Source organism: Eutrigla gurnardus, assembly GCF_963514095.1.
Source record: "Eutrigla gurnardus genome assembly, chromosome: 23".
Lineage (NCBI taxonomy): Eukaryota > Metazoa > Chordata > Actinopteri > Perciformes > Triglidae > Eutrigla > Eutrigla gurnardus.
This window is the reverse complement of record NC_139934.1, coordinates 13,797,779-13,810,283: the sequence shown is the minus strand read 5'-3', so window position 1 is coordinate 13,810,283 and position 12,505 is coordinate 13,797,779. Positions and strand designations below refer to the sequence as shown.

The following is a 12,505-nucleotide window of genomic DNA, read 5'->3' as shown; positions in this document are numbered from 1 at the left end:
ACCACTCAAACAGATTCAGTGACATCTGAGCCTGTGGAGGCTACAACAGCTCCTGACCAAACCAGTTCCACTGACACAGTAACCTCTGAACCTGCCCAGACAACCGTGACACCTGAACCTACAAGTTCTACTGACACAGACATATCTGAGGCAGTCGGTACCACCTCAGGATCACAATCAACCAGTTTAACTGATTCAGTAACATCTGATGCTGCTGGGACAACATCAGTGCCAGAACCAAGCGTTGCCACTGACGAAGTAACATCTTTACCTGCCGAGACAACTGCAGCATCTGAACCAACTTCTCAGACTGAAACTGAAACATCTGAGCCTACCGATACCACATCACAACTTGAACCAACTTCTCCCACTTCCACAGTAACATCTGAAGCTGGTGAGACCACCATGGCAGTTGACCAAACCAGTCCCACTGACACTGTCACATCTGCACCTGCTGGGACTACTTTTCTATCTGAACTGACCACTCAAACAGATTCAGTGACATCTGAGCCTGTGGAGGCTACAACAGCACCTGACCAAACCAGTTCCACTGACACAGTAACCTCTGAACCTGACCAGACAACCGTGATGCCTGAACCTACAAGTTCTACTGACACAGACATATCTGAGGCAGTCGGTACCACCTCAGGATCACAATCAACCAGTTTAACTGATTCAGTAACATCTGATGCTGCTGGGACAACATCAGTGCCAGAACCAAGCGTTGCCACTGACGAAGTAACATCTTTACCTGCCGAGACAAATGCAGCATCTGAACCAACTCCTCAGACTGAAACGGAAACATCTGAGCCTGCTGATACCACATCACAACTTGAACCAACTTCTCCCACTTCCACAGTAACATCTGAAGCTGGTGAGACCACCATGGCAGATGACCAAACCAGTCCCACTGACACTGTCACATCTGCACCTGCTGGGACTACTTTGCTATCTGAACTGACCACTCAAACAGATTGGGTGACATCTGAGCCTGTGGAGGCTACAACAGCACCTGACCAAACCACTTCCACTGACACAGTAACCTCTGAACCTGCCCAGACAACCATGACGCCTGAACCTACAAGTTCTACTGACACAGACATATCTGAGGCTGTCGGTACCACCTCAGGATCACAATCAACCAGTTTAACTGATTCAGTAACATCTGATGCTGCTGGGACAACATCAGTGCCAGAACCAAGCGTTGCCACTGACGAAGTAACATCTTTACCTGCCGAGACAACTGCAGCATCTGAACCAACTCCTCAGACTGAAACGGAAACATCTCAGCCTGCTGATACCACATCACAACTTGAACCAACTTCTCCCACTTCCACAGTAACATCTGAAGCTGATGAGACCACCATGGCAGATGACCAAACCAGTCCCACTGACACTGTCACATCTGCACCTGCTGGGACTACTTTGCTATCTGAACTGACTACTCAAACAGATTCAGTGACATCTGAGCCTATGGAGGCTACAACAGAACCTGACCAAACCAGTTCCACTGACACAGTAACCTCTGAACCTGCCCAGACAACCGTGACGCCTGAACCTACAAGTTCTACTGACACAGACATATCTGAGGCAGTCGGTACCACCTCAGGATCACAATCAACCAGTTTAACTGATTCAGTAACATCTGATGCTGCTGGGACAACATCAGTGCAAGAACCAAGCGTTGCCACTGACGAAGTAACATCTTTACCTGCCGAGACAAATGCAGCATCTGAACCAACTCCTCAGACTGAAACGGAAACATCTGAGCCTGCTGATACCACATCACAACTTGAACCAACTTCTCCCACTTCCACAGTAACATCTGAAGCTGGTGAGACCACCATGGCAGATGACCAAACCAGTCCCACTGACACTGTCACATCTGCACCTGCTGGGACTACTTTGCTATCTGAACTGACCACTCAAACAGATTGGGTGACATCTGAGCCTGTGGAGGCTACAACAGCACCTGACCAAACCAGTTCCACTGACACAGTAACCTCTGAACCTGCCCAGACAACCGTGACGCCTGAACCTACAAGTTCTACTGACACAGACATATCTGAGGCAGTCGGTACCACCTCAGGATCACAATCAACCAGTTTAACTGATTCAGTAACATCTGATGCTGCTGGGACAACATCAGTGCCAGAACCAAGCGTTGCCACTGACGAAGTAACATCTTTACCTGCCGAGACAACTGCAGCATCTGAACCAACTTCTCAGACTGAAACTGAAACATCTGAGCCTACCGATACCACATCACAACTTGAACCAACTTCACCCACTTCCACAGTAACATCTGAAGCTGGTGAGACCACCATGGCAGATGACCAAACCAGTCCCACTGACACTGTCACATCTGCACCTGCTGGGACTACTTTGCTATCTGAACTGACCACTCAAACAGATTCAGTGACATCTGAGCCTGTGGAGGCTACAACAGCACCTGACCAAACCAGTTCCACTGACACAGTAACCTCTGAACCTGCCCAGACAACCGTGACACCTGAACCTACAAGTTCTACTGACACAGACATATCTGAGGCAGTCGGTACCACCTCAGGATCACAATCAACCAGTTTAACTGATTCAGTAACATCTGATGCTGCTGGGACAACATCAGTGCCAGAACCAAGCGTTGCCACTGACGAAGTAACATCTTTACCTGCCGAGACAACAGCAGCATCTGAAGCAACTTCTCAGACTGAAACTGAAACATCTGAGCCTGCCGATACCACATCACAACTTGAACCAACTTCTCCCACTACCACAGTAACATCTGAAGCTGGTGAGACCACCATGGCAGATGACCAAACCAGTCCCACTGACACTGTCACATCTGCACCTGCTGGGACTACTTTGCTATCTGAACTGACCACTCAAACAGATTCAGTGACATCTGAGCCTGTGGAGGCTACAACAGCACCTGACCAAACCAGTTCCACTGACACAGTAACCTCTGAACCTGCCCAGACAACCGTGACACCTGAACCTACAAGTTCTACTGACACAGACATATCTGAGGCAGTCGGTACCACCTCAGGATCACAATCAACCAGTTTAACTGATTCAGTAACATCTGATGCTGCTGGGACAACATCAGTGCCAGAACCAAGCGTTGCCACTGACGAAGTAACATCTTTACCTGCCGAGACAACTGCAGCATCTGAACCAACTTCTCAGACTGAAACTGAAACATCTGAGCCTACCGATACCACATCACAACTTGAACCAACTTCACCCACTTCCACAGTAACATCTGAAGCTGGTGAGACCACCATGGCAGATGACCAAACCAGTCCCACTGACACTGTCACATCTGCACCTGCTGGGACTACTTTGCTATCTGAACTGACTACTCAAACAGATTCAGTGACATCTGAGCCTGTGGAGGCTACAACAGAACCTGACCAAACCAGTTCCACTGACACAGTAACCTCTGAACCTGCCCAGACAACCGTGACGCCTGAACCTACAAGTTCTACTGACACAGACATATCTGAGGCAGTCGGTACCACCTCAGGATCACAATCAACCAGTTTAACTGATTCAGTAACATCTGATGCTGCTGGGACAACATCAGTGCCAGAACCAAGCGTTGCCACTGACGAAGTAACATCTTTATCTGCCGAGACAACAGCAGCATCTGAACCAACTTCTCAGACTGAAACTGAAACATCTGAGCCTGCCGATACCACATCACAACTTGAACCAACTTCTCCCACTTCCACAGTAACATCTGAAGCTGGTGAGACCACCATGGCAGATGACCAAACCAGTCCGACTGACACTGTCACATCTGCACCTGCTGGGACTACTTTGCTATCTGAACTGACCACTCAAACAGATTGGGTGACATCTGAGCCTGTGGAGGCTACAACAGCACCTGACCAAACCAGTTCCACTGACACAGTAACCTCTGAACCTGCCCAGACAACCGTGACGCCTGAACCTACAAGTTCTACTGACACAGACATATCTGAGGCAGTCGGTACCACCTCAGGATCACAATCAACCAGTTTAACTGATTCAGTAACATCTGATGCTGCTGGGACAACATCAGTGCCAGAACCAAGCGTTGCCACTGACGAAGTAACATCTTTACCTGCCGAGACAACAGCAGCATCTGAAGCAACTTCTCAGACTGAAACTGAAACATCTGAGCCTGCCGATACCACATCACAACTTGAACCAACTTCTCCCACTTCCACAGTAACATCTGAAGCTGGTGAGACCACCATGGCAGATGACCAAACCAGTCCCACTGACACTGTCACATCTGCACCTGCTGGGACTACTTTGCTATCTGAACTGACCACTCAAACAGATTCAGTGACATCTGAGCCTGTGGAGGCTACAACAGCACCTGACCAAACCAGTTCCACTGACACAGTAACCTCTGAACCTGCCCAGACAACCGTGACACCTGAACCTACAAGTTCTACTGACACAGACATATCTGAGGCAGTCGGTACCACCTCAGGATCACAATCAACCAGTTTAACTGATTCAGTAACATCTGATGCTGCTGGGACAACATCAGTGCCAGAACCAAGCGTTGCCACTGACGAAGTAACATCTTTACCTGCCGAGACAACAGCAGCATCTGAAGCAACTTCTCAGACTGAAACTGAAACATCTGAGCCTGCCGATACCACATCACAACTTGAACCAACTTCTCCCACTTCCACAGTAACATCTGAAGCTGGTGAGACCACCATGGCAGATGACCAAACCAGTCCCACTGACACTGTCACATCTGCACCTGCTGGGACTACTTTGCTATCTGAACTGACCACTCAAACAGATTCAGTGACATCTGAGCCTGTGGAGGCTACAACAGCACCTGACCAAACCAGTTCCACTGACACAGTAACCTCTGAACCTGCCCAGACAACCGTGACACCTGAACCTACAAGTTCTACTGACACAGACATATCTGAGGCAGTCGGTACCACCTCAGGATCACAATCAACCAGTTTAACTGATTCAGTAACATCTGATGCTGCTGGGACAACATCAGTGCCAGAACCAAGCGTTGCCACTGACGAAGTAACATCTTTACCTGCCGAGACAACAGCAGCATCTGAAGCAACTTCTCAGACTGAAACTGAAACATCTGAGCCTGCCGATACCACATCACAACTTGAACCAACTTCTCCCACTTCCACAGTAACATCTGAAGCTGGTGAGACCACCATGGCAGATGACCAAACCAGTCCCACTGACACTGTCACATCTGCACCTGCTGGGACTACTTTGCTATCCGAACTGACCACTCAAACAGATTCAGTGACATCTGAGCCTGTGGAGGCTACAACAGCACCTGACCAAACCAGTTCCACTGACACAGTAACCTCTGAACCTGACCAGACAACCGTGATGCCTGAACCTACAAGTTCTACTGACACAGACATATCTGAGGCAGTCGGTACCACCTCAGGATCACAATCAACCAGTTTAACTGATTCAGTAACATCTGATGCTGCTGGGACAACATCAGTGCCAGAACCAAGCGTTGCCACTGACGAAGTAACATCTTTACCTGCCGAGACAACAGCAGCATCTGAAGCAACTTCTCAGACTGAAACTGAAACATCTGAGCCTGCCGATACCACATCACAACTTGAACCAACTTCTCCCACTTCCACAGTAACATCTGAAGCTGGTGAGACCACCATGGCAGATGACCAAACCAGTCCGACTGACACTGTCACATCTGCACCTGCTGGGACCACTTTGCTATCTGAACTGACCACTCAAACAGATTCAGTGACATCTGAGCCTGTGGAGGCTACAACAGCACCTGACCAAACCAGTTCCTTTGACACAGTAACCTCTGAACCTGCCCAGACAACCGTGACGCCTGAACCTACAAGTTCTACTGACACAGACATATCTGAGGCAGTCGGTACCACCTCAGGATCACAATCAACCAGTTTAACTGATTCAGTAACATCTGATGCTGCTGGGACAACATCAGTGCCAGAACCAACCATTCCCACTGATAAAGTAACATCTTTACCTGCCAAGACAACTGCAGCATCTGAACCAACTTCACAGACTGAAACAGAAATATCTGAGCCTGTGTCGACCAAATCAACACCTCAGCAAACCAATCCCACTGACAAAGTAACCTCTACATCTTGCCAAACAATCATGTCACCTGAACCTACAGGTTCTACTAAAATGTCTGAGCAAACCCAGACTACATCAACCATTGGATCAACCAGTCCAACAAACACAGTCACATTTGAATCTGCTAAGACCACATTTTCACCAACCTCTCCAACAAACCCACCATCTACCAAACCAACTGTATTGCCACCCTCACCTCCAACTGAACCACCAACAAAAACACCAACGCTAAGACCAACAGATGAACCTCCTGTAAAACCCACGACTTTACCAACTACACAATCAACAATACCATCAACCAAACCACCAACTAATCCACCAACAACAACACCCACCACAGCAACAAGTCAATTAACAAATCGACCAATCACCACAGCAGAGCCCCTTCAATGCCAAAACGGGGGATATTACAATGGATTCAGCTGCACGTGTCATCTTGGATTCAGTGGAAACTTGTGCCAATTTGTTGACACTGTTCAGCCAGGTACTATCAACATCTTGCAAGCTCCGTCATTTTATGACTAAAAGTTAATTTTAAAATTGTTGTTGTACATTTGTATTCATACATTTATGCTTGAATGTCTTTGCAGCTACAGTCAACAGATCAGTCGTTGTTAATGTTGTGATCAATCAGCAATTTAATGACAAATATGAAGACGAAACATCACCTGAATACAAACAGTTTGTTGGAAACTTCACCAAACAGGTAATTGGGAACAATGGATGAGTTATGCTGGTTTGCAGTCATAGTGGACACATCCAGTCAGTAATTTCATGATACATTAACCTCTGCATTCTTTTGAACATTGTAGTATGTTGTAACAGTGAGGGTTTTACAGTTTGATGAAACAGTTGGGACTTTACGCAACTAGTTATGCAGTGACGGGAGAAAAAGCAAGAGAGGCAATTCTGCATTTATTAAATGTACTGGGCTGAGCAAACAATCACATTTTAAAATTAGTCTTTTCTCTGGATTCACACATTATTTGGCTCAACTATCGGGAATTAATATGTTATGTAACCAGAAAATGTTGAACCAAAATTTTGCAACCATAGCGATTCAGATTTGAGTGATATTAATAATCAAAATGATTTGATTATAGTTTTTTTGATAATTGGCCAACATAGTTGATTAAGTAAATCTTCGTAATGGATTCTAAAAAGCAAATTGGTCATGATTAAAAAAGGCCATATTAGGAATTTTACACTACTCAAAACTGTACAGACACACTTAATGTAGAGTTGGATAAATTAACTAGGACACATGATTTCATATGACCGATGTTGTTCCTGTATTCTATTCAAATTCTGCTTTTGAAATGTAATTTGTATTATGTTTTTACTCTTTCAGATGGAAACATATTACCTGGGAAATAATATAGCAAACTTTAAAGAAGTGGTGGTAACTAGTGTCAGGTAATGTACTTTGAATGTTTCAAAAACAAAGAGATCATCTTTTTATTTTTGCTAAACATTTTAAACACAGAAAAATTCAGATATAAAGTGATTTTGTTTGTACAAAATGTTTTAATTTGAATTTATCAGGGTTATTCAATTTCCAAGTGCTTTTTTATGACCGTTTTTCTCTTCTTCTTTTCTCTTAGTCGTGGAGAGCCTTTGATGTCTGATGACATGGTGAAACAGGTAAAGCCATTCAAGCACCTTTCCATGAGGATATTGAATCAGCGATTACCTATTAACAATTGTTCCATCTTTATTGCAGATGAGATCTGCTGAAGCCATAGCTATCTACAGTATCACACCAAGAGCAGAAGGGTAATTTAAGCACCTTTGAAGATCATGATAATGTCCAAATAAAGTAATTCAATATATCATCCTAGATTATAGACACTGGGACACAAAACAATATGTTAATTAACTAGTTCATATTCAACAGGGAACATTTCAACTTGCACACTGACTTTAAGAAAATGTTTGCACTGATTGCATTCAGTCACAGAGAAAAGGGACTGCTAGTTAAGGATATCACCTGGTTGTATAGTCTAATCACTAAACTGACGTGCTGCATGTAATTCTTTCCGTCTCAGAGTTAGTGTCACACATGACGTGGTCCTGACGCTTCCAAACAATGCCAGCTCTGGCCAACTATATGAAATCGACGTCAAAGCAGTTCAGGAGGCTGTTGTCCAGCTTGTTACCTGCACAGATGGTAAGACGATCTATATTCACATACATAATCACACATAATCACACTCTTGCGACTCATGACATCAGAAATGCATTCATTCAAATACAAGCGTTTTATTAGCATTAAGCTTTATGTTGTAACTTTTTTCGTTGTCCTCTGAATTTTCAGATTGTCTTTACAACATCACAACTCAGCCCACAGTGGAAACAACAGAACCAGATTGTAAGTAGGCTGATTACTGCACCATGTGTGTCGGTGATTAATCAATACTTCGTAAAACAACCACAAACATTTTATAGATAGATGACTGAGACTTTTTCAATGGTTACTAATTTCTCTCTGGTCCATTTATCTTTGTATTGTTTATAGAATTACAAATCATTTGGTAATCATTAAAACTACTCAAAATAGTATAGAATATGTTATAATGTGTGCAATAATAAAGTGTTATAAATTGTTTACTAATGTAATTTGAACGTGATTGTTATTGTGTCTTATCTTATATACACAACTAATAATTTAATATTATTATTATAAATGCATATTTGGCAAAGCCCAAAATGACATGTCTGCATTTTTCTCACAAGATTCCTGTGATGCTGAACACCATGAATCACATGAGGTCGATGGAGTTCACAAGTGTGTGACTGTATGTGACAAACTACATTCTGATCGAAAAATATGCCACAATAAGGGAACCTGCAGAGCGTACAAGAACACCGGACCTATTTGCTAGTAAGTTGATTGAGCTTTTTTTTTTTTTTTTAATAAAGGTATCCACTAAATGTAGCCTACAGTTAAAGATTAAGGTAAATGCACTGACATTGTCAATATTACCAATTAGCCATAAGGGTAATTTATTTTCTCAATCTCATGTATTTTACAGGCAGTAACTCACTTGTTCTGAAAAGTGAAGCCAGTTCTGAAGTGCCTTAAACTTAGAAAACCATCAGGGGGCGACTCCTTTGGTTGCATAAAGAAGTATGATTGAGAAAATGAGCCTACTTCTCTCTTGATTTATTATCTCAGTAGACATTGTAGGTTTATCATCTCAATCTTAACTTTCAAGTCTCCTTCAACCCAGCATGATGTTAATTTAGATAATTGTGGTCCATTTACAGTCATAAAGCAGGGGATGCTTTATTCCAAATATGCCTAGTAAAATGCAAAATAGCGATTTCCAAAATGCTGAACCATAGTTCACAAATCAATGGGTGACGTCACCGTGACTACATCCACTTCTTATATACAATCGATGATTTGAACTCATGGCACAGGAAGTTTTTAAGTATTATTTGCCTTGTTTAGCACAGTTGCCCATTGTTTAACTTTGTTCTTCCTCCTCTCTTTCAGTTGCAAAAATGTGGATTCCACTTGGTACTTGGGCAATGACTGTAACTTGCCCATACAGAGGACTGCTTTCTACATAGGATTAAGTGTGACCTTTGCTTGTCTGTTGGTGATTGTGGGAGCCTTAACTTCCTTCCTGCTGATCAACAAACACAAGCAAACACTGTAAGCTATACAAGTTGCTGGTCAAACATCCAACCTGTGGCCCTTTACTGCATGTTGTCTCCTCTTCCCTGTTTTCTGTCTATCTTCAGCTGTAACAAAGACAAAAAGCCCATAAATATCTAAAACAAATAAGAACAAAAAAAAACATCTGGCTGTGTTTAAAGGCACTATGAGTGGTTTGTAAACACATTCAAAGTTTACCTCTCCTCCTCTGGAAGATAGCATTATGTTCTGGCTATATTGATTTAAATTAAAATGTTATAGTAGTATATATAGTATTGAAAACTCTTGGTGCAGAAGACTGTTTCTCAATTTGAAGGGAAAAATAAATGTCAAGGTAATGAAAGCTGAAATTATGTTGTCCCCTCCGTGTTTGCAGGAGAAGAGACCTTAAAAACCAACAGGTGGATCAGTGGCTGAGTGAGGACTTTGAGTGGTGCAGAGAAAACAGCTCCAATAACACATATAATACTGGTGAGTTTGGAATGTTTTATAACACATAAGACATACTCATTATTTTGCATTTGGCAGCAATGGTACAATTTTGTATTATATATATTTTTTTATTAAGGGTACAAATGATCTGCATATTTCCACTAGCTTTATAGTGACTATTGTGATGCGTTGAATGGACACATGCCAACCAATCAGAAATATTTTGATAGCTTAAATTGACTAGCCATCCAGCTTATAACTTGACTTTACTATTTACTCTCTCTTGTGTCAGTCTCAGACAAAGAGGACTGAGGATTTTATTTTAAGACCGGATCACATCTATGGGCATATCAGCGGCCTGAATTAGTTGTTAACATCATTACTATGACATTGAAACCAAGAGATAAATACACTCTAGTTTTGGTCATGGCTGGGTCTCGGTCTAGGTGGTCTTGACTACAACACCATTAGGCGGACAGCAGTCACAACTTAACAGATATACATTTCATATAAAAACTATGAGTAGATAGTAAGTTTCTTTCCTTTCCTTTCTTATTATAAAGCTGAACGGAGAGTGCTGTATCTGCAGGTTCAGTCAGACAACTCACGTTTAGAATGTTTATCGTAGCAACACAACATAGTTAGAGTTTGGCGTCCATCACTCCCCATACATGATTCATTGACTCTGCCCCTGTAGGACAGTACAGATCTGTGTGTTTGTCAACCTGACCCTTGTTGTCCTGATTTTTTAGGAGATTACAGAAACCCTACTTTCACACATGACGAATCAGCCGTCGACCTCGAGGAGCCAGTTGTTTACAGACGACCTGCAGATGTCTACCGGTTCAGGGGACCATCTCTGGACACCAAGAGCAGAGACTGGAGCACATCCGTGGGCACAGGCCCATCATTAGAAATGGCACACGGGCACAATGCTCCACTTTCACATGCTGGATTGTCACGCTCTGCCAGCATGCCCCACAGGCCCTTGTTTTCCAGCCCGGTCAGTGCACATCTACAGAAACACAGAGGGTGCTTAATGTCGTTTTGTACGGTGGCCCTGAAGGATAAAAACACAACAGCAATTCACAATACACAAAAGCAAAATGCTTATAACACAACCTCAGTAGGCTACACGAAAACTATGCGCAAAGTAGAAAACATAATAGCTTTTGGTGAAACTGGAATAGGTACATACCAATTGGCCAATGATTCCTCGTTGTTGATTGGATGTACTGTAAGGCAGTCTGTTACAGGCAGAATGACTTCTTCTTTTAGATGTCGAGCAGACTGGATGTCAAACAGCACATCGCTGCCCCTCACAGGTCAGGATTGTAATATGAGATAAAACGTTTATGCCAAGCGAAAACAAAGTTTGCTCTGCAGCAATTGCAATACAAAGTGAGAAATGTGCAAATGCTAAGTGCAGATGTAAAAGACTTTGGATCTTCGACAGCTCCTGCCACCAGCTCCCAGCATCTGACCACATATATATATATATATATGGAGTCACACCAAACGCTTTTGTGTTTTCTTTTGTCATTTTGCACTTCAGGGCCACCGTAGTTTTCCACACCGTTTTTCCTTAATTCAATACTTCTTTCTTTGTTTCAACAGATGACGATCAACAGACCTCAGATCAGGACATCCTGGGACGCCTGAGCAGAACTTGCTCTTGATGATGACTTCATGTTATGCCCTTTTGCTGCCTAAACTTATTTATGTACATCTAAAATTGTGCAAACAAATAGTTTTATTTGTACCTGCATTTTAGGTATTTATATTATTGCTCGATTTATTTATTGATTCCTTAAACAGTGATAGTGCTGCTAAAACAACAGATCTTGATGAGCGAATTGTTCAAGTTGGAAATCCCTACCAATGAACATTGTATATTTTGTTGAGAACAAAATGGTCAAAGGTCAGTGGAAACCCAAAATCTTCAACCCATTGAGGGCTGAATTCAAAATCACACCAAAAATTAAACTAGGGAATTTAAATCACAGGCTGATCCAACTCATAATGTAACTCAGTAGTGTGTTGGCCCCCACATGCCTGTATGAACTCCTGACAAGGAGGAACCCAGGACCCACTGCACCAGGAGGAACCCCGGACTGCACCAGCGTTAGGTCTGACAATCGCTCTGAGGATTTCATCCCGGTACCCGACAGCAGTCTGGGGACTGTTGGCTATGACATGGAGGTCCGTGTGAACCTCCAAGGATCCCCCTCCCCCAGATCACCCCTGACCCACCACCAAACT

General features: G+C 43.3%; 1 protein-coding gene across 1 annotated transcript; it reads left to right on the top strand.

Annotated features, from left to right (window-relative positions):
- The first annotated feature begins 7,752 nt into the window (after positions 1–7,752).
- LOC311009569 (uncharacterized protein) lies at positions 7,753–11,963 on the top strand. The gene is made up of 9 exons (XM_084003843.1): positions 7,753–7,788; positions 7,868–7,920; positions 8,193–8,314; positions 8,462–8,515; positions 8,881–9,028; positions 9,647–9,808; positions 10,188–10,282; positions 10,996–11,246; positions 11,861–11,963. The coding sequence occupies exons 1-9, from the start codon at positions 7,765–7,767 to the stop codon at positions 11,903–11,905; spliced, it is 954 nt and encodes a 317-aa protein (XP_083859969.1). The 5' UTR covers positions 7,753–7,764; the 3' UTR covers positions 11,906–11,963.
- Positions 11,964–12,505: the final 542 nt, after the last annotated feature.